Source organism: Orbicella faveolata, unplaced genomic scaffold, assembly GCF_042242905.1.
Source record: "Orbicella faveolata isolate gen_17 unplaced genomic scaffold, um_ofav_v1 contig_12, whole genome shotgun sequence".
Taxonomy (NCBI): Eukaryota; Metazoa; Cnidaria; class Anthozoa; order Scleractinia; family Merulinidae; genus Orbicella; species Orbicella faveolata.
In genome coordinates, this window is record NW_028301539.1 from 24,567,136 (window position 1) to 24,589,246 (window position 22,111).

The 22,111-nt window shown below is 40.1% G+C and overlaps 1 protein-coding gene across 1 annotated transcript; it reads right to left on the minus strand.

The window, feature by feature from the left end:
* Positions 1-633: 633 nt before the first annotated feature.
* On the minus strand, positions 634-21,460 carry LOC110059564 (uncharacterized). The gene is made up of 10 exons (XM_020766281.2): positions 21,196-21,460; positions 20,548-20,945; positions 16,614-16,867; positions 15,290-15,779; positions 13,410-14,137; positions 12,612-12,906; positions 10,657-10,808; positions 9,094-9,218; positions 8,353-8,471; positions 634-7,568 (listed from the first exon to the last, which is right to left on the minus strand). The coding sequence occupies exons 1-10, from the start codon at positions 21,218-21,220 to the stop codon at positions 2,625-2,627; spliced, it is 7,530 nt and encodes a 2,509-aa protein (XP_020621940.1). The 5' UTR covers positions 21,221-21,460; the 3' UTR covers positions 634-2,624.
* Positions 21,461-22,111: the final 651 nt, after the last annotated feature.

Below are 22,111 nucleotides of genomic sequence, written 5' to 3' on the forward strand. Positions count from 1 at the left end.
ACTGAACTGACCCGCTCAAATACAAAGGTTATGCTTCCCAGGCCTCCCCCGCAAATCCGTTGGTTTAGCGTACAGTCTGTGTACTTACACGCCGTACAATGTTAAAGAGCAGTAGACTGGTCTAGTCTCAACTGTATTCAACTTTTCTGCGGACTTCTCTATAGATCAACGGGAAGGTATTCCGGTACTTGTCGATATAACGCGAAGTTAACCAGTCTCATTTCGTAGTTCCTGGCAGGGTACACATTGAATGCGTGTACAAAGAGGAACAAGCACGTGATAAGACTTTTGTGGCACCTGTCACGGTTCATTTAGTTGTCACGAAAGCACTTCCTTATTTCAGACCCAAGAATGATCCCTAACGATACCAGAACCACAAAGCCCTCCTTGGTAAAGAGTTAGACACATCCCAAGTAACTTTTTAAATGCATAACCTCTAGAACTCGTAATTTAAGAACTAGCCTTGCCGTAATGACCTCGCTATCGCTCGGTCAATACTGCGAGGTCTCGGTTTGACATTTTCCCGTAAAAACCTCATTCTCGGTTAGCTAGTAGTTATTACTAACCGAGTTCAAGGTCCGTAATTAAGTTAGAAAACAACTTTAACTTAAATTAAAGAATTACGTACAATAATCACTTTCCTTCTCTTTTATTGTCTATAACAGACACCTTGGTTCCTATGAAATGATTTGGAATATTACTTCAACTGTACAGCATATATTACAGAAGCCACAATTACCTCAAACTCTCCAGCAAACACCGAACAAAAAGCTTGAGGACGCCTGCATTGGTAAACTGAGCGTTTACTCAAAATGTATAATTTGAAACAGGGTGAACGACAAAGTGAGAAATTCTGTTATGAACGTAGATATCAACAATTCACTCAAGACACTTCAACAACACGTGTACATTTGTAATCCTTGCAAAATTTCCAAGACTGTACTTCCTCTTTCAAACTTAAATAAACTAAACTATAATTTAAATTAAATTCATACATTTCTTAAAAAATTTCTTTCACATCATTGAACGTTTGAACCGATGAAATGGCATGAATTAGACAATATTTCAATAAGTTTTGATTTTAACAGAACGTTAATCTATTTATCATTATATTAATCATTTTCAAAGCGAGAAAAATTGATTGCGTGACATATTTACGTCGCGTGATATTTTGATTTGAACATATCCTACAGTAATGACTATTTACTTTCTTAATGTTAATTGCTGTGAATACCTGTTATAACATTATGCTTAATAGTAAAATTTATCTCTTAGCTGATGCAATTCTGATTGCATAGTCAACGAAAGCGCAAACATTTGACGGCGCAGGCAGTATAGTCACGCCTTCTTTGCCATGGCCAAGTCACGCAGGCCTTCATCAGTAACAGAAAAGTTAATATCCCTACAGTTTAAGAACTCGTAATAATTTGAAATTTCAAAGTACAACGTAGAATATTGTTATTTGAAGCGTTTTTTTTCATCAACAGGTTTGGGATTAAGACAGACAACTGTAGAACAGGATGTGAGCGATGGGATAAGCCATTAAAAAAAATCTAGCCTAGCTAACTAACATACTCTGAAGCAGATTTTCCGTCCCATCTCCACCAAAAAGTAATGTAAAAGAACAACTTAACAACGTTGATCGAGTAAGTAATGTTCCTGCCCACGGTGCAACAATCCTGTGGCCAAAATTCCTTCTAGTTCGGAAACACTGCGAGTTGTAACGAAATATGAAAATCGATTTCTTATAGGAATATATTATTGGAACAAAGTTTTCTTAAAAACTGAGCCCACAAATTTCAAGCAGTGGGGTTGCTAGGGAACAAGTCATTTCTAGGAAACAATGTTGCTGAAACAAATGATCACGAAGTAAAAAGGGTTTGAAATGCTTCAGAAATATTTTTTGCCTCATATTTTCGGCTTTGGAGCAGTGTAAGCTAGTGGAAATGATTGTATCTACGGTGTTTTCGCGACGTAGCCGTTTAGCCTTGCCTTAACACCATCCACGCTGTGTTTTGAATTTGAGTAAACTTGCTGAACTGTTTGTATGCTGGAATGATTCACCAGTGCATTCAATCATTCTAGGCGATAGTCAACAATAGTCCATGTTCGATATATCAAAATTCTAACATGAATCCGAGGCTCTTTGCCTCAACTAGCAAATTCTCTAAGATTCCTCTCGCTGGCAATTCTCACGAGAGACTTGATACAAATAAAACAAGATCAAATATTGAATTTTGGCAGAAAACCCCGATGCCATGTTAGAATTTTGATATATCGACCTTCGGCTATCCTGGTGCCTTGAAAATGAGGAAAGTTGCTTAGGCCTCAGTAAACAGAAGTCACTCTTCGCGCGCAGAAATCTTAACCAAGTTTTTAGACTCGAAAAATTCCGTGTTAATAACGTAATTTTACAAAGCCTCTGATTGGCTATTTCTGAATTTTCCCGCGCAAAAGACAGCCAATCAGAGAACCTGCGCTGATGCCGTACATCTTTGTCAACAGAATGGAATTTCTAGGCTCGAATCTTAGACTTCTCTTGAGGAAACATTGAGCGTACGAAGAAGCAGTTTGCTTACTTAAACTGTTGATAAATTCTTGGACTAAATGTTTTCTAGCCTCCATCACAGTCTGGTGTCGTCTGTGTCACTATCGTCGCCGTGAAGTTCCAGAATCTCCTCGAAAGCTGCCGTCACAGCCTTCAGGATATCCATTTGGCTTCTTGTCAGATCCTGTGTGACTCCTAAGCTTGAATCATGGTTACTCCAGGCGCTAGGGGGCTGGCTTTGTGAGTTCGTACTATCAGTTTCTAGTTCTCTAACAAGCTCATGATTGCCTTGTTGTAAACATGACGTCGCTACATCTTTTTCCGACTGAAAAACACTTTTGGGATCACTTGGTTTTGTTTCATTGCTTGTACAACCAAGTTCAGGATTGCTGTTTTGAGTTCTATCACTCGCACAATCTGTCTCGGTTTGTTCTTCTGCAATACTATCTCTTCTAACTAACAGTTCTATAGTATCTTCAGGAGTATAGTATCCCTCACTTGAAGAGCACCTTTTTTCTAACTCGATGCCCTCGTCCAGAGTATCCTCGGCTTCTTCAATATCTTGTTGAAGCGATGAATTATCTTCTACAGGTTCATTGCCCAGGCAATCGTCAGCACGTACGCCCGTAGCTTGGAATTTCTCAGCATGCTCATTAGAAAATTCGAACCCAGTGGAAGGTTTTTGTTCAAGTTGGTTGGATTTTGCATAACGTTCCTCTGGAAAGTTCGCGACCGTTTCTGAATAAATCTCAATAGCACTGGCAGAGTCTATCCCGGTTTCTGGACTGAAATCTTCTCGATTGGTCTGGCCAGGCAGACTAGATGAAAGAGACTGGTCGACATTGTTAATGGCGTTGTATTCTTGCTTTGAATCATTACCCACTTCGTAAGACTCAACCTCTGGGCTGCCTTGTGCGGAGGTGAAGTCTCCACTTTCAAGATCACTGTTCGGTGATTCTGGCAGGGCGTGACTTTCTAATTCGAAGTCTTGCGTTGTCGAGGAAGGACTTTCATCTACGCGCGTCACAGCTTCTTCCCAAATCTGCGCGTGCTCAGATAAGTTAACTTCCGACGCAAGAGTTTGTTCACAGGGAACCTCGGCTTCTTTGGGGCATTTCAACGTAACTGGTAAAGATGGCTCGAAAGTTTTAGCTGCACAAACATTCTCGGACGCTTCAAGGATTGTATCTGCACTGTTCCATGTTTTCCCTCCTTCAGTGCCACGCTCGCCATCTTGAAGTTCTTTCTGATACTCGTCGTCTTCCGCTGCACTCAAACTCGGTGGCTCAGCTTCAGAGACCTCGGGCTTGTTCAAGCTTTCATCGTCGTTTTCAACGTTGAAATCATTTCCAGTAAATTCAAGAGCATTGTTAGAATCTTGGACTTCAAGATTCGAGGTTCTGCTTTCATCGTCCCCGTTTGAAGCAGACTTTTCAACAGTCGAAGCAAGACAACCCCGTTCCAAAAGGGTTTCAGAACTATTGCTGTCACACGGCGTCGAAACTCGAACAGCATCTAACACATCGCTTGTCTGAACAAAAGGCCCGCTAAACTCCTCACCCTTGATTTCTCGCCCCACTTGGTCGTTTACTTGTTCCACCAGATAAAGCGAGCTATCTCCCATTTCAACAGCACTTATATGGTCGACATGAACCAAAGGACGGCTGGAAGAATCTTCTTGAACGCTTTCATCTTGTAGGGACGACTGACTTGTTGCCACTTCATTCATGTTTTCACCAGTTTCTGATTGCAACTCGTACAGTCCATCACTGATGTTGATGGAATCCTCAACACTGATGCATCCCGTGTCTTTCTCAAAATCACGAATCTCTTCAATCTCGTTGTCGTTCCTGTTCGCGACTGTTTCCTGCTCGTTTTCGTTGACAACATCCTCGTTCGGCACCAGGTCTTCGCTGCCACTGCTAACTGGAACTTCCACCAACTCCTCAGCTCCTCTAGACGCACTTACAACAGCTGCGCTCGTAGTCTCACACGCAGAACCACCCCTCACCATCACGTCTGATTGATTAGCTTCAGTCTGTGCACTCTTCTCGTCTTCAGCCGCGGCATCCAGAACATGGTGCTCATTTTCGTTGGCATCCTCCACAACTTTCTCCAGCTCGGATTCGCCAGAGATTCCTGAGTATCTGTACGCGTTCGAAGAGTCTTTCTCGTCATTTTCCCGTAAACTGATCTTTTCGAACTCTGATGACATTTCCATCGAAGGGCTCCCCAGTTCATTTCCCTCGTTACTTCCTTGCCGGACCTCTTCAGGGAGCTCTTCTGTAATTTGTCCTTCGTTTTGCGTGCTTCCCTGATTTCCTCTATCCAGCGCTTGTGTAACATTCTCGTAGACGTGATAAAGCTGTTCCTGGAATTCGGGACTTCTTTCAGCCATCGCGGAAGCGAAGGCCAAGAAATTCTCGTAAACGTGACTCAAGTCTTCGATACTCGAAAGACTACTGCCAGTTTTACGGTTGCTACCAGAAAACTCAGCTTCCGAAACTGTACTTTCGGCTGAAGGCAAATCGTTGCGTTGGTCATTCGGTGGCTGTTCATCTTTTCGTTCTACAGGAGATGTAACGTTTTCGTAATCTGGATTAACAGGTTTTAAACCTTCTGAGCTGGGATCATTTGCTGGGTCAAAGACACTATCAGCAGACCAGATGGAAACCGTTTCATTATAAGAGCCAGAGTCGGCAGTCAGAGTTCGGGCGGCTCTGTAATCGATGATCGGTGAGGTTACCTCGCTTTCACTGGAGCTTTTCTCTGAACTAAACGTGCGGCTGCGTCTGAGCTGTCTCTCGCTCCGGTCCAGCAGAACAGCGGTCTTCACTGAGATGACAGTCGTCCACTTTTCCAAATCGGTGCGAGTTAGTGCTCGAAAAAACACAGTCTTCCCCTCGCCATAATCGACTCTGAATCTGTAAACACAGCCTTCGACGTCACTGGTATCCAGTACTTTGGCGTTACAGAGAGGAATAACTTTAATGGGTTCATCAGCGGCCTCGTTCTCGTAAACGTATAAATAATCATCTTTCTGGACACACCATCTTCGCACTTGACTACTGTACAACTCGTGGGTTATAAGCTCCATCAGATGACCGGTGTACTTTCCGTCGCTGTCGAATAGACTGCCGCAAGAGAACCTTTTCAAGGCCTTATTAGCCGCCGCTCGGCCTGATCGTTCCCGATCCCTCATCTTTACCTCTAGCTTCTCTGTAGACGCTCGCCACGGCGCCTTGAACAACTCGGAACGATTGAACTTTCGGAAGAAAGTCGAATCTTCGGTTGCCCTTCGCATGAGCTTTCGTCCGCTCGCCCTTCCTTCGCTAAGCACTTCGAGAACGTTCGGGTCCTCTTCGGTCGATTTCGATTTCAGATCGTTATCGCTCGCAGAGCGCCTTTTGTCCTCTTTGCTATTCGACCTTAGCGGTTCATTCGCCGCAACTGAATGGCAATAGCGTGCTAACACGCTCAACCAGTGTCGCGCGGAGTCTTCGTCAATAACTTTAAAACACAGCTTTTCCGCGCCAAGAGAGACACGAAACCCAAACGACCCCGCATCCATGTCACTCTGATCTTGAACGGACATTTGTGAGAGTTCCCACTCAAACGACGCTTTCTTGGAGTTTTGATTCTCATACACGATGAACTCCTCGCTCGTCGCTACACACCACCGGCGCAAAAGAGTTCTAGCGCCGTGGGTTTCACGGACCTCCTGAAGATACCCGCTCATGAGCCTATCAGTAGTACTTGTAGAACCTTCACGTGTCTTGGTCGCTGATGTAGGCGTCTCCTCTTCTTGTGACAACGCCTCGCTCCGATTCCTCCGATGTAGTATCTTCTTTTTCGTAAACGTTGGCGAAGTTAGCCGACCGACGCACTTCGGCCTGTCGTCGTCGCTCGAGTTTCGTCTCTCGATCGCCGAGGCCAGCATTCGGAGCCATCGGTTGTGATCAAATTTATCGCATGCCTCGAACACAAGGGTCTCGTTGCAAAAACGAATCTGAAACCTGTTCGGGCTGCTTTCATCGTCGCTCAAATCACCGAATGCTGATCTTAACAGAGGTATTTTGCGAAGTGGATCAGAAGCTTTACGGTCTGAGAAAATCATCAGTTCTTTCTGTTTGATCGTACACCATCTTGAATTCGTCGACCCGTTTGATTCTACTTGTGTCAAATTGCCGCCGAAAACAGCCAAGGTGTCGACATCAGCTTCCGGGAGGGATGAACCCTCAGGAGGCGCCCCAGCCTCTAAGTCATACGAGCTGTGTGTTTTCCGGAAAAAATCAATCACATTCCTTCTCTGAGATAGCTTCATTCTTAGCGACGTTCTCACCTTCCCGGGAGCCAGGGCGTAAATTTCGTCCTTTATTTTTGCGGCCGCGCGGGAACTCTTTGTTCGTAAAGTCCCCCGCTCAAACGATCCGTCTCCCAAATCGCTGGCACAAGAATCCGTTTTTCCGAGGGGCTCTGCCGCTACTTCAGGCTGCGGTCTCTCCACGCGTAACTCCGTGAACAACTCAAGTACACCCATCCATTTCTGGAAATCTTCTTCGACTGTCGTCTGAAAGGTCGTCTCGTTACCATCCTTGTCCTCGAGCGCAAAGCAAAACTTGTTTCGAGACTCTTCGCTCTTGTCCGTAAGCCACATATCCACTAGCGACAGCTTTACTTGAGGCGTGTCTTCTCTTTCGCTGTTGAAGAGGATTAATAATCCGTTCTTAACAACACACCACCGTCTTAAATGCGTTGTACCAAACTTATTGTACCTAACCTCGGTGAGGTAACCACAGAAACGCCCTTCTCTATCAAACAAATTCGTCAAATTGACGATTGTTTGTGAATTCTTTCTTCTCATACTTGGATGCTTGTTCTTAGCGCTGTCTGGGTGAGTCAAAGGTGTGACATTTCCCCGTAATCTGTAGTCATAGGAATTGCCGCGTGATAGCTTTTTCTTTTTCAGAGTGTCTGTCCAACGCTTGTCTTTCTTGGCGGTAGAATCTTCGCTGGTCTCCTGTAATTAAACGACAGAAGGAACAAATCAAAACAACAGAATGACAGTATCAGATCTCAGAGTGCGTACAATTTAGGCGTCTCAAATTAAGGGAATCAAAGAAACAATCCGAAATTTAAGGTAAGCATCATGGATAAAGGCTTTCCCACAAATCGAGAAAGTAAAAATTTACTTCTGCACTACCCAACGCTTCTTTACAATTGGTGTATTGTTGTCTTTTCATATTATAAATTGTAAAGTTCTCGATAGGTTTTCACGCAAGGGGTAAATATTTTATGATCACACGGTCGTGAATTTTTCAGATTTTGCTTTTAGTCATTCTCGGCCCTTTCTTCAACTGGCGAAACAAGATTGCACACTACAAGAAAAATCACCCCTTTCACTTATCGGTAGTTAATTATATATTTCATCAGAGATGACGCTAAAATGTGGTAAGAACAAAAAAGTGGCACACGAGCCGTTAGGCGAATGTGTCACTGGCATGCAGAAGACGTCAAAAAATGTGGTAAGAACATCAGTGACACACTCGCCTAACGGTTCGGGTGCCACTTTTTTTGTTCTTTCCACATTTTTTACGTCATCTATGATCAATTACTGAACAGACGCACGGCAGCATGGAATATACTTGTTTAACTGCGTATTTATATTGTCCATTTCTTTCTCCCGTTTCCATCGAAAATCACGTGTAGACGATCCGTTCCCCATCTTGCTTTCAGTGTGAAAGAAAAAGGGAAGGAAAAGATATGGAATGCGAGAGAGTTTTAGCCGCGGAGAGTCAACTGACCTTTGCATTGCCTTGAGGAAGTGAAGCGTATTCTTCATTCATTGGTTCAGGTTTGGCCTGCCCGTCAACAGACTCACTGATGAACATGCTGTGAGGAGGACTCATGGTAGAGGGTGTTTCTGAAATAACAATAACAATCCAATTAAAATTAAATTAGTCGAAATTAGCCAAACCAAAGCAACTACAATGGCTAATCACAGACTGTAAGCAACACAACGGACCAATTAAAACTCAAGGAAATACATGTGACCAGCACAAACCACGGGGAAAAAAATGCAAAGTGTAGGAAAATACACGTGACCAAGTCGTGCAAATTCCTGGGAAAATAACGGTTGCGTACCATTTACGCGGAGAAACCGATTCGTCAACGCAAATGGTAAGCAAAAATCCCGGGTGGTACGTTCCGTCCGGATTGGCCATTTATCATTTACTTAACAACCCCCAATTACCGACAGAGCCTAGGATGAGTTCGACCTGATCATAATTCCAATATGGCGGCTGGAACTAGTGAAGAATTGCAAATGGCAAGCACATTTTTCATTCGAATATTTTCGGTTGGAAATTTTAAACTACCTTTCAAGACGTGCCGTTTATTTCGGAAAATCTCCGTTTGGCCGAGACAAAATTAGATTCTGAATTTTGGGGTAAATAATGAACAACCACCATTTCTAACTTTGTGACCATGCTGCCAAATCTGCTTTTCCAATTTAACAACAGATTAAATAATAATGTTATTCTTACTCGTTCCTTCTCTTGGTTTTTCTTTCCTTTTCTTTTGTGTTCTCTCTTTCTTTCCAGTCTCTGGAGACTGTTCAGCTCCACCTTCCTGACACTTCTCTTCGGTTTGGACTGAAACTTCCACATTTCTGGAAAAAAAAATTAATTAAGGATGATTATTCCAAGAACTGTTATTCTGTTTTGCACTTGTCATAAAAGAAACACCACTTATAATGAACATAATAAAGGGAAGAAGAGTTTTAGTAGCAGCCATTCTGGTGCCCAAAACAACAAAAATAGTAAATGTTATCCAAAAGGGGAAATCACCACTCAGAAGCCCATTCTGAAGACCTTCTAATCTGTGAGTAGTCTCTAAAGCATAGATCATGTGTAGTCCTTCGCTTATCACCTGACATATTGAGTAGCTGTGCATGAAAGCACATGAGAAAATCATCAAGTTTAACAACATTCGGCCAGCACTTAAATCAAATCTTGCAACTTCTTGTACAAAATCACAAGTACATGTAATCAGTGAACTTACTGAATCAACATGACCCTTACAAATTTACTTAGAACAAGGTCATAGGTTCAACTACCACTGGCACAACAGAATTTTATTTTGTTCCTTGTTTATGGCAACTGAATTTAAATCTTTGATTCTGAGTGCAGCGTGATAATTGTTAGGCCACTGCCCTTCATCACACTGATGTTGATATACATAACTAACCGTCTGGAAGAACTAGCAGTGGAAAGTAAAGTTTGCATACGACCCAACTGGCCCATCAGGCCAACGCTCATCTCCAGATTCAGTAGCATGAAGCGACTAGGAGTATTTCTACTCCCCACTGGATGGGATGAGGCGCAGTGGCCTCATGGTTAGTGCGCTCAACCCTGGAGTGAGTGGTCCGGGTTGGAGCCCTGGCCGGGGACATTGGGTTGTGTTCTTGGGCAACACATTCTACTCTCACAGTGCCTCTGTCCACCCAGGTGTATAAATGGGTACCGCTGAATTTAATGCTGGAGGTAGCCCTGCAATGGACTAGCATCCCATCCAGGGGGGAGTAGAAATACTCCTGGTCACTTCATGCCACTGAAACCGGGATAGGCTCTGGCCTCATGGGTCACTTGGCTTGTATGCAGACTTTACCTTACCTGGATGGGATGGTTGCCCATCGCAGGGTTACCCACATTAAATTCACCGGTACCGATTTATACACCTGAGCTGTAATTAAGTTTTGATTCACCTGTAGCCTTGATCTTCACACATGTAACAAACATGTTACTTTTTGGGTGAATTGTGTCAACTACAGGCAAGTTCACCTGTAACATCAAGGGCCCATCAAACATACTCAGCCGTAACAGGTACTACAGGTTACAGCCCTTATTGACAGCCCTGGTAAAGAGAGGCACTATGAGAGAAAAGTCTCTTTCCCAAGAACACAACACAGTGTCCAGGGCCAGGGCTCGAACCCTGGCCACTCAATCCAGAGTCAAACACACCCACCATGAGGCCACCGCAGCTCCCACTTCACTACACCGGTGCTGTTACATAACTGTCTGGAAGAACTACCAATAAATAGTACATACCTAGATTCATTAGGCAGCACTGCATATGTCGTCTCAGGAGGTAATATTTTCTGTTCTTCCTTTGCTTCAAGTCTATTGAGACTCTGACCTTTCTCAGCTGGAGGGTCCAACTCATCCAGAGTGTCTGCACTATCATCATCCGAAAGCCTTCCCTGTTGGACGACAGAAATTAAAAAATAAAACATAATTACTTATATTTGCCTTTAAGGCTAAACAATTTGGAAAACACCTTGTACACAAAGAACAATAATATTATTACACTAGCAAAGATAAATGTGACAATGTCCTCTCAGCAGTTCCCTCAAAATTAATGACGATAATTAGCATAATTTCCAGAGGTGAATATAAGAATTGGACATACTGATTGGTCAAAAAGCTCAGCTTATGATGCTATATTTACTACGGTAGGTGGTGAATATAACATTTCCAAGGCTTGGGTACTAAGCTCGCCACCTTTGCCATCTCGGTAAGTAAACATGGTGGACAGTTGCTAAATGAAATTTTCATTTACTTGAAAGACATCACTCCAAGTCCAGGATATCTGACAGGATGGAGAATTTTCAAAATGATGGTTGTCACCTTTGGACCAAAAGTCTTTTCAAGAACTCATATTCAAGGCATTTAAGAATCATTAACGCAGTGGTTACATTGATCGCCAGCAGGTCAGATCGATTAACTGACATATTTTTCTTCAAACTAAAGCTACTCACTTTTAGATGATGATGACAACTGTGAATGAAGTCAAAAACGATAACAAAAGGCATTTCGCTTGTTTGTTCTACAGCTGAAATGATCCTGAAATCGATGTGTAAATTGATTCACAATCGATGTAACTGTATGCTTATTATTAAAACCATGGCTGCATACATGTATGCAAATGAACAATTGCGTCTGTGTTTTCTTGTTTTAGCCCATTATTTTGTAGTTCTTGATGTTCACCTCTCAAAATTATACATTGCCGAATATTCACCTTGACTTCGTCTTAGTGAATATTCACCAATGTTCACTTAGCCTTTGGCGAGCAATTGTTAAATATTTCTTGTTTCTACTGCATTATACAATCACTAATGGCCGTTTAAGAGCACTTAGAGTAGCTGTTGAAACACTCGTCTATGGTTCTGGTCTTCCTCACAGCGTTTCTTTAGAATTGCATGTAGCCCAAGTTTACAGATCCTTTTTGGTATCATTAACTCCCACTTCAGCTTCCAAATTTTGATAGAAACACAACATATGTTTTCCATTTCTTGAATATGTATAGTGTTGCTGGTTACTAGCGTGTCTGTGAGGTGTGTGTGTTGGTGAAATATTGGTTGAGTTCATTTTTAATTAGTTTTACAGTACGAATATTTCAGGTTTCAACCAAGTAAATATTGACCAGCCACTGGGTTATGTCTAAACAGTGAAACTGCACAGTCTCAGTTGTTATTGGCTTTGACAGTTGAATCAGTAGTTTGCTGCTCAACAACTAACAGTGGATAGAGTCACTGAGTTTGCCTTTTGGTCATATTGCTAAATATAACTCCTTGCCCTGCTGTCCTCATAACAACAAGCTCGGGGTAGACAAAAAAAGGATTTGAGACTTTGTCACTCTTTAGAGCATTTTTTTTTTGTTAGATTCTTGTGAGTGTTTATACATGTAACTGCTGTAATTCGTAGATTATGTGTAATAGTTCTTTTCAGTTAGCTATTTTCACCTGCTGTAATTTACTTTTGCAAGTTATTACATTTCAATTTTTGTAAATTTTATTGTATGTTACTTGTTTTTCAGTGACTAAATAAAGGTTTACTTAATTAAAAAAAAGCAAAAAGTTAAAATAAACAAAACAAGAATTTATTTTGTCTTGCTACAAATGTGTAACACTGTGACAGGACACCCTCCAGTAACACATGCACAGTACATTTAACTCTACAGGTAACGAATTGCACATCCATAACCTAGTTACGACATGTCTTACCTCGCTACTAAGCAATGATTCCCTTGACCTACTTTTTAACTCATCTCCAGATTGCTCAGCACAAAAGTAAGGAGGATATGGGGCAATCACGTCAAGCCTCCCTGTAGCAGCCAAAGACAGCACCTCAATCCAACGTTCAATCGAGACACGTGAATCTGTGGCGAAATAGTAAGTCTCCTGGCTAGGGTGCGATATCTTGATGCAGTAACTCTTCCTTGACTCTTTGTTGTCAATCAAACTTACATCATAACCAAGAATTGGAAAGTTCAGGCTTGGTTTCTCGTCAGCTGGATTTCTGAGAAGACAAGAGTGCATAAACTTAACAAATTACTGAACCAGTACTCCAACTCAAAATATCTGTTGCGACCTGTATTCTTGTCCATTGCCAATCAGAACCCTTGAAAGACAGTTTCATTTTTTTTATCTCACACATAGTACAATGTAATTAAAAGTTTGAGCCAATGTGTACTTGATGAAAAGTGTCATTGATGATGGTGGTAATTTATGATGTTATTGTGTACCAATTAAATTTCAGGACTACTTTCTCTAAAATAAAAAACAAAAACAAAAACATAACCATGATTGCTCTGCAGACAAAAACATTTACAGCAACAATCAAGTTTCTTGCAGACTTCAAACTATTGACAAATTACTCAATCACAAGAGGATGCCAAGTTGACTCATTGTTTGGGTAATGTCCAAATTTTTGCTTTCACCACGTGTCTTCATTTCAGGTGTTCTTGACCACTTAACTACAGGTTTCCATTACATCCAATTGATGTTACAATTGCCACTTACCGATAACACTTAAATCTGCTGTCGATAATCTTGCAGTAGCGTTTTGACCAGACACCCAACCTGCGCTTCTGATACAAGATTCCACTGTGCATTGCACAGGGATCTTGCAGAAACTGAAGCTCAGCTTCGGCAGGAACAAGTTTCTTTCTTCTCTTCACTTTGGGACCTAAACCTTTGGAAGTTACACTTGTGTCAGAAGTAACTGAACTAGTTCTTGCGTGTTCTGTATCAGAACATACTGACTCCGTGCTAATGCTGAGAACTGTGGAAGTTCTCTTCCTTGACACATTTTCCATGTTCTCCTCCTCCTCTTTAAGTTCAGAGCTAACAGCATCATCACTCGCTATAGGCTCAATATAGCTGTGCCTGTTGCTGATATTCCCACTGTGCTCACTGTGACTGTCAGTGAAGTCCAACGATTGGTCATTGGTCGATCCTTCATCGCAAATAGAGTCTTGGCTTTTGGTTGTTTCACTGCCTCCTTTGTGTTGCCCAGCTGTAAGTTCTGCCAGTAGATCAGGAGGAATTTCATCGTAAATTTTCTTCTTTACTGCAGCCTTTTCATCAGACACTTTTTTCTCCATGCTTTCATCCTCATCTGAGCTGCTTTCTGAAGAGGAACCATCATCGTCAATAGGGAGGGGAGGGAGAGGTGCATCATAACCTTCATCCTCCTCGTCCTTGGATTCTGTTGTCACAGGGGTACTGTGAGCAGATGGCATTCCACACTATCAAGATACAAACAAAATCATACTTTAATTAGTTAACAGAATGTCAGAGCTGGAAGAGTAGAGTAAGCATTACAAGAAGTGATTCTTTTTCATAATTTGTTTTCAAACAGGTCACACCATTTGTTTTTCCAATGCAGGATTCTCCATGAGCTCAGGCGAAAGCTATCTAGTAGTCATGGATGGCAACAACTAAAGTGCCTTTATGGTTATGGTGTTCCATAAAGTACATTTCTGGCTGAGATGTTGCTTCATAGGCATCTTACAGAAGCTGAACGCTCAGCACTGCCTACAACAAATACATATCTTTCTCTGTCTGCTTCAAAATTTTATAACCCTACAGTGGTTTTCCAAACTTCTTGACTATTAACATCAAAAAAAATATTCTACATTGATTTACAGTTCGGTTTAAGCATATTGTGATATCTGCACCAGAGATTAAAGATGATTTTAAGAAACTTCAACACAGTTCAGAGTTTAATTTGCAATTAAGTTTTCCATTACAAACTTCTTAAGTTACCCTATACCTTTGCAGGTGTCCTTCGCTATATATCACGCTAAAGCAATTAAATTTACAGAAGATGTCAATGGCTTGGATTGCACACCTGAGGTGGAATCTAAATAGCTCGCAATTTTTTATTATTACTAGTGATTTGCTACAGTAAGCATACAAAATCAACCACATAAGCCCTTGCTTAACAATAGGACATTTTCATTCAGTGTTGAGTCAGGTTAACATTTCTTAAATTTGATCATTTACCTAAGGCTTTGGAGGATTTGCACAGCCTTTGAAAGCAAATAAAAGCATATATACTTGAAGTTTGAAATCCAAGTCTGAGATCTCTGAGGTCTCTTCTAATTGACTTACATTGTGTAACACTTAGCAGATTGTGGACTTCTTGTGTATGACTCATGCATGTTTCAAGTTTTTGAAATATTTTTGGTGGGGAAAATGCTGGTAAAATAGTAATCAGAAATTTGGCAAAGAAATATGTTTTTAGCAAAAACACTGTCCCTTAAAGGCCTACAGTAACCTTTAAACTCTTTGCTTAAAAATACAAATTATTATTGACTTGCTCTTGAGAGAGGTGCCTGATTGTGATAAGCATTCAATCTTGTACATGTATGTTTAAAAACACAATCCTTACTTACCACACTATGGTCAATAGGTTGTTCATAAATGTCCTCTTCCAGTTCTTCATGTTCCTCTTCTATACCACCGTCCAATTCAGAACTACGCATCCTCTCTGCTCTAGCCTGCTCCAAAGAAAACAACCCTTCTAGAGGACTGACAGGCCGGTCAATACTACTTCGTCGTACAGCTGCGGCCATAATTGCACTCATCCATGGAGAAAGGTCCTGGCCATCTTCTATGGCTAACGTCACACCTGGACCGTCAGCAGGAATCAGTCTAAAACTATAGCTGATCTTCTTCTTATCATCAACACCAATGTTGCACTCTGGCAAGTACAGAATCATGATTGCTGGATCTTCTTGGTTCTTGAAGATATGTAAGCGATTACCTTGTAAAACACACCAACGCCTTTTGTTTGCCTTGATATCCTTGAGATATCCTTTGATTACTGGTTCCCTTAAGTGTGACACGTAAACTTCCTCATTCAATTTTGCCTCTCTCTTAAACCTAAAAGGAAACATAGGGGTTTAAAAAGTTACAGTATACTCACGGCAGAGTCGACTTATCAGGGATAAATACTTATTTGATCGCAGTGTTGCTTGCTCAGAGTACTACATTAGCTTTGGAAGCAGGGTGGACTAATATTTAGGTGCTTAACTCCAAATTGAGTCATTTGAGTTTGGCTTTGCCTATCTGGAGCCAAGATCCAGGTTGCAGTTTGTGTACTAGGCTAAGGTTTGCAATTTTGCCATGCAAGGTAGCTATAAGATTTAAGAAGGAATCCACCAGAAATTCGACTAACAAGCGGACAAAAACTTTGAACTGCGATTACTTTCATCGTTTCGCAAACTTCTGTGCGACTATTTTAAATACCTCAAAAAAAATCATTTCTAACAACACCAAGTGTTGAAAACAAATTGTGAAGTTCGTATGAAACACTTGAAAGTACAGGTGAAATGAAAGTGATGGTAAAATTTTACCTGTGACTGCACAATTTATTTGAACTTTAAAATTTATTTTCTCAAGTCCCCATGGGAAATTGTTTCTGGTTTTATTTCAGGCAACTATTTATATCTTCAGCTTCACAAAATTGTAAAAGGGACTGTAAAATACCTAAAATTATTCTGGAACAAGGTTTTTGTCCACTAAAAGTTGAAATTGTTCGATTTCCTATCAGATTTCGTCTTAAACCATAACTACCTCAAGCAAGAAACAAGGAAGATTGCAATTATAAAAATTCACAAAAATATTGTTTTAAATCTGTCTAGGAGAAACAGTATCAGCCTGCTTATAAATCTATTTTTTTTTGTCTCCTATGTGGTTTATATATTAAGTACTTACCATCCTGTAGACAGTCTGCCTTTGCCTCCAGAAGCCCTCAAACTGCCTGACCGAGTGGGGATGTAAATAGAGGAGGAATGTTCCTGAGGAGTCTTTGGTGGGCTGGGAAACACAAATGAATCTTCTGTTTTAGTACTTCCATCAGCGTCCTGTGTGCTGACAGGATCCGAGGGTGAAATGCTTTTCAAACTCAGATGTTCATAGAGGTCATCTTCCATACTGCTTGTACTCTGTATGGAGTCTCGAATGCCATCCTGAAATGTCAAACATAGCTGAATCATATCAGCTAGTGATCACACAGGCACAAAGTGAACGTGCTTCAAGGCTGTGGTATAAGAAAAATTACAAGGAAACCAGTGGTTCCCAACCATGAAATTCTGGGTACGCAGCACTTAAGCTTATATGAACAAGTAAGTTTTTCGAGTCGCCCAAAGGCAAAAGTTAGTCGCCTGTGGCACGCAGGCACTTCTAGATCACGGCCCTGTACTTGTACACAAGAAAACAACCACATCTAGTCCTCAAGCTTCAAGATCATCACAGAACAGCAAAGCATTTTGCTTTACTTAAAAATGCTACCACATGTTTCTTAGAAGCTTCCAACAGACGAGTATTCATTTCAAAAAAATAAAATTCAAAGTTAATTTTTTTTTTTTGACACCTCCTTTTTGACACCTCCTGTACTTCTTGAATAACACGAAAATTACAATGTATCTGTTCATCATTAGATCTTGCTCTATTTGAGACTAAAAAGGCTATCTTCTTTTGAAAGCAGCTACTGTTTACAAATTATAAAGAAGCCTGGCTAGTTGTTACCAATTTATCACAAGTTTATAAACTGATTAGCAACTAAAAACAAATCTTAGTTGCTGTCAAACAGCTCAGTTCCCTTGTTAGAATGAGTGCAAGAAAATTTAAAAAATAATAATAATCGCTCTTGTCATTTATTTTTTTGGTAGGTTGCTGAATATTCACTAAATTTGTGTATCCTGCTACATGTAGGTTACACTCGATCATTTATGGACTAGGACTGGAGAATATCACAGAGTGAGTTCCAGGAACTAACTAGTAACAATTTGTTACAAAACCACTGTTGTATGGAACATATTGGCTGCACATAAAAACACAATAATGTGTAGTCCCAGAAAATATCCATACCTCCCCCACGGAAGGGAATTTTTTAAAGTCCCCCCCCCCCCCCCCCCACCCCTCTGGAAATTTCGATTGAGCTTCATACATTTCTTTAACTTTTTTGGTCTACAGAACCCCCTACCCCCCAGGATATTCCAATCCCTTCTGTGGGGGGAGTATGGATATTTTCTGGAACTGAACAATACAAAATAGAGTGTCCAGGATTGTCATTTAATTTTGTTCAGTTCTTTACATAGGACACTCAAACAATTTACACACATATAAACCTGAACTTGACATCAAAATACAGTAATCTGCTGGATGCAAGCATAGAACAATCCATAAAGTTTGAAATTAATAATTTCAAAAAAAATACCCTGCCAAATTATTTCAAAAGGGAATCACCTTCATTTTTCCTACGATGACAAAGGATAACTCAAGTATTATGGTTAGATGATTTAGTAGATATAATTTCAGCTTTATGACTGTCAAAATCTTAATCCTGATTAACTTGTTTCTTGCGGATTGTTTTGCACCAATCTGTCTCACATGAAAATCCAAAACTAAAGCATTTTAGGCCCAAAGATAAGGTCTCTGATGTGCAAAAAATTTAAGCTGCTTAGATTCAAGAAAAACTACAAGGACATGGTATCTGAGGATCACTTAGATGAAAAGAGATACAGTACATGTAGGTTATAATTACATGGAGAAAGTAATATTGATGGTTCATTCAATAGGAAAATCAACTAAAGTGATAGACAATCGTTGAGAAAAAATTCAAATGTGGTATTAATTGCTGTAGTTCAAGAAGGCTTGTCAAAAATGCTAATTATGTCAAGCAAGGTCAACAGGCACACAAAGAAAAACAGAGTGCTTTACGCCACAAGTAAGCATTGCTGCTTGAAGAAATGTCAGAAAATCTACCACAATCTTTTCCCAGTTGAAAGATTAATATGTTTTACCAGCCACTGTGAAGTTTAGGATAACTCAGTATTACGGCAATGGTAACTTGAAACTGTTTGCCATGACATCATATTTATCCTGGTAATATGAACTAATTACTCTCTAAAAATAAGAGATCTCGACTCTTCATGTGAAGCTTTAAAAAGAAAAGACAAAAAAAAATCTTGTGATTAGAATATCTGGGTGCTTATTATGGACTTTCATGTGTAAAAGACTGGCCGATCTTCACACCTATTAACTAAGTTAAAACTGTAGACGTGAACATTCAGAGCTCTTAGATTTAATTGTTCAAAGCTTTTAGCAGAGATCCTAAAAAGTCTATCACAATGATGTGGTCTAATGACAATGTGACAATCTACACTATAGTTTATATTTGCATAGTATCTTTTGCTTGTTAAACATTTCAAAAAATTCACACGATTCTAATGTTGCACTCTTGAGCAAGATAACATGTCAACATGTAAGTCAGCATTTAGGATTATTTTTTACCTATAAACTTTGGTATTTATAAACCCACGTAACTTTTGTATAAATTTAAAGAAAAAGATAAAATGTCTGTGGTGATAGTTAATTTCATGATAAAATGAAGGTTTAGTACAAAGGTTAGAAAACAATTTACATTTAAGTCAGAAAAAACAATTATATTAAAAAATATATTTCTACAGACTTTCAAGAACTCCTTTGCAACAAGATCTGAAGAATTTTCGAGCGTCTTAACGTTGCCGTTGCAGATAATCTTTGATAATAACATGAAGATTCCAGTATTACATTTACACATTGATCTGAGATATGAGCTTGAAATCATACACTACAGAAGACAAAAATGTCATCGCGTTCTTCTTGAAACATCATCGCTTTCTAGTATTTGGAACTAGATAGAAGTTAAGATCATGTGAAACTGACAAAACTCATTTTATGCTTCAGCAAGTCAGTCGAAAATATCTTTCACTTTCAATTCTGATTTATTAATTTTCAGTTACCATAACTATTCTTGTAACTGACTAGTTCTTCGAGGAAAGAGAAAGTCCATAAAGTAAAGCAAGGAAATTTAATATTACAAATGCATCAAAGTGCTATTTTGCTATAAATTGAAAATTAAAATTAGCTTGATATATATACACAGTATTTCAGAAAGGTTAAAAGTTGAAATTATATAGCACAGAATTTTTGGGGGGTGACTGTAACATCCGTCTGAAACAAAACCTCTCCTCTCCATAAAACCGCTGGAAATTGCAAGGTGTTGATCTGCGGTAATTTAGCATAAACGGAACAAAAGATCTTTTGTGTCTTTTGAAACGAAACCATGACTATATTCTATTTAAAAACAACCAATTGTATAAATGCTGTTTTAACTCCACAAAGAGAACGATTTTAAATTCAATGAAGAAAGCTACCTTGTAGATTTCAGTCGTTTATCAGCAATGAAGTATTACTGATCGATTATTTCCACGCGATAACTGTATTAGCTACGTACACATTTTCACAAATTTATACATATCCCTGACGTGATTCACTACACTGCGTTAAGTTAATCGAAAATTAGCTTACGGGTAAAAGGGCAATATTCACAGCCTGCACAATTTTTTTCATTCACAATGCGGTATCAGATCAGAGGAGATCAACTGGTTTCGCTAATATGCGAGTTCACGTTTACGAAATTATTCATGCCTCGGTACTGTATTTCGCGGCAGGGAGGGCAAGTATATTACTTTGAATAATAAATACAGTCACGTACAAGGGATAAGTACAAATTAAGACAACTTAAAAGGCTATGCCTTGAAGTATACATCAAGAAACTTCAAGAAAGTCATAAGAGTCGCTTCACGGAAGCCTCATCACTTACCCTTGTGTTTCCCGGCCTTGCAAAATACAAGCCTCCATTTCTATTTCCCTTCTCGCCGATAATAACAGTTTGCGGAGCATAAGTCTTGCACAGGGTAGCGATTCTGGATAATTCACGTTGCTGTGAGGCAAACTGAACTGGGTCTATTGCTTTGTCGTTTTTATACACACTGCTTTCATCTTGTAGGCCGCTTCCGGACGGAGCTTCGTTTTGCTGGAGACGCGTGCGATAAATTTCACTCAAGTTTGCAGGTCTAGGCGGCAGCGATGGCGGTCGCGATACACTTTCTAACCTTCTGAGAAATTCAATTCGTTGTCTGTTCGCTTCCTCACTCAATGACTCGCTACCAAGGACCACTTTGAGAAAATCTTCCAAGCCAGGGAGCGTTTGGTTGATAGCTGTTGAGAGAGTGACTTGATGGTGAGAATACAGTTTACACATGAGGGATGGCGTTCAAAAAACGTCCATAAAACAATGTAGATTAAAAGATCGCTTGAGTATTAGATGTTTTCAATATAGTAACATAAACAAGCCCAAGCCTTGAAGATTATGAAGACAAATACGAAATATGGAAATCACGGATGAAGAAGCGATACAACACACGCAGTCACTGTAAACAGGCCCCAAGTTTACAGACGAAAAACTCACCGAGAAAGCGGTCATGTTTATCCATTCTGGTCTAGTTAGCCAAACCATATACTGCATCGTATAAATCAACCCATTATGTGCTTTATCCAGGGCTACAACGTTAAAAATTCTACTTAAAAAACAAACGACTCATCAATTTCACCGCCATGTTTTTCTTGTTCGAAAGGAAACTCTGGAGTGTTGACTTTGCGATCAGATGACCGACAACTCGCATTCTAATTGGTTGATGCTTATGACGGCACTCGCGGCTACCCGAAAGAGACTTGATCAAATCTGACGGATTTCCTACTCAGCCCATTACACAATCACAGACGAGAAAAAAAAAAATTCTAGAACATTCAAAACTCAGTTACGAAAGCTCAAAATGCTATATTTAAGTGCTTCTACATGCAAAAATAAAGAGGGTTGGTAGCTTTTTGGAACCGGCTGTTCGCACCCTTTCTATACTCTGTTTATTTTAGCAATGTTTTGCTAGCAACAAAAAATAACACAAAAGTTACCCAGCTGTCAAAAATGTGCGAAAACGCCGCAATAGCAAAACTTAAATTGTAGAAATCTGAACAGGATAAATAAAAGCCGAGGTGGAACAGGATTTTAAATTAAAATTGTCGAAAAGTAATATCATCAATGAAATGCTAAGGAAAAAATAAATTGAGAGGAATCATCAAAGGAACTTTCTGATCTGAAACTGTCGACAAGGAACTCCGCGTTCAGTTTCGACACTGATTCATTTTTTTTTGGCAAAAAGTTTTCCTCCCGATAGATCGCGACACTCACAAATGCGCAAAGGCTAAATTGATCAGATATTCAACGCGTGTTTTTTTACTTTAAGCCAAATGGATGCATGCATGATCAATAACGGTTTGAGAGATATAGGTCCCAGCCGACTCGGGTCAACGGAATTACGCCAAGTACA

Bases quoted from the DNA above. Each gene is read 5' to 3' on its own strand.
- LOC110059564 (XM_020766281.2), bottom strand. From the start codon at position 21,220: ATGGATAAACATGACCGCTTTCTCG. The intron at 20,946-21,195 runs GTGAGTTTTTCG...CTCTCTCAACAG, and splicing joins TAAACATGACCGCTTTCTCG to CTATCAACCAAACGCTCCCT. The intron at 8,472-9,093 runs GTAAGAATAACA...TTGTTATTTCAG, and splicing joins AAAACCAAGAGAAGGAACGA to AAACACCCTCTACCATGAGT.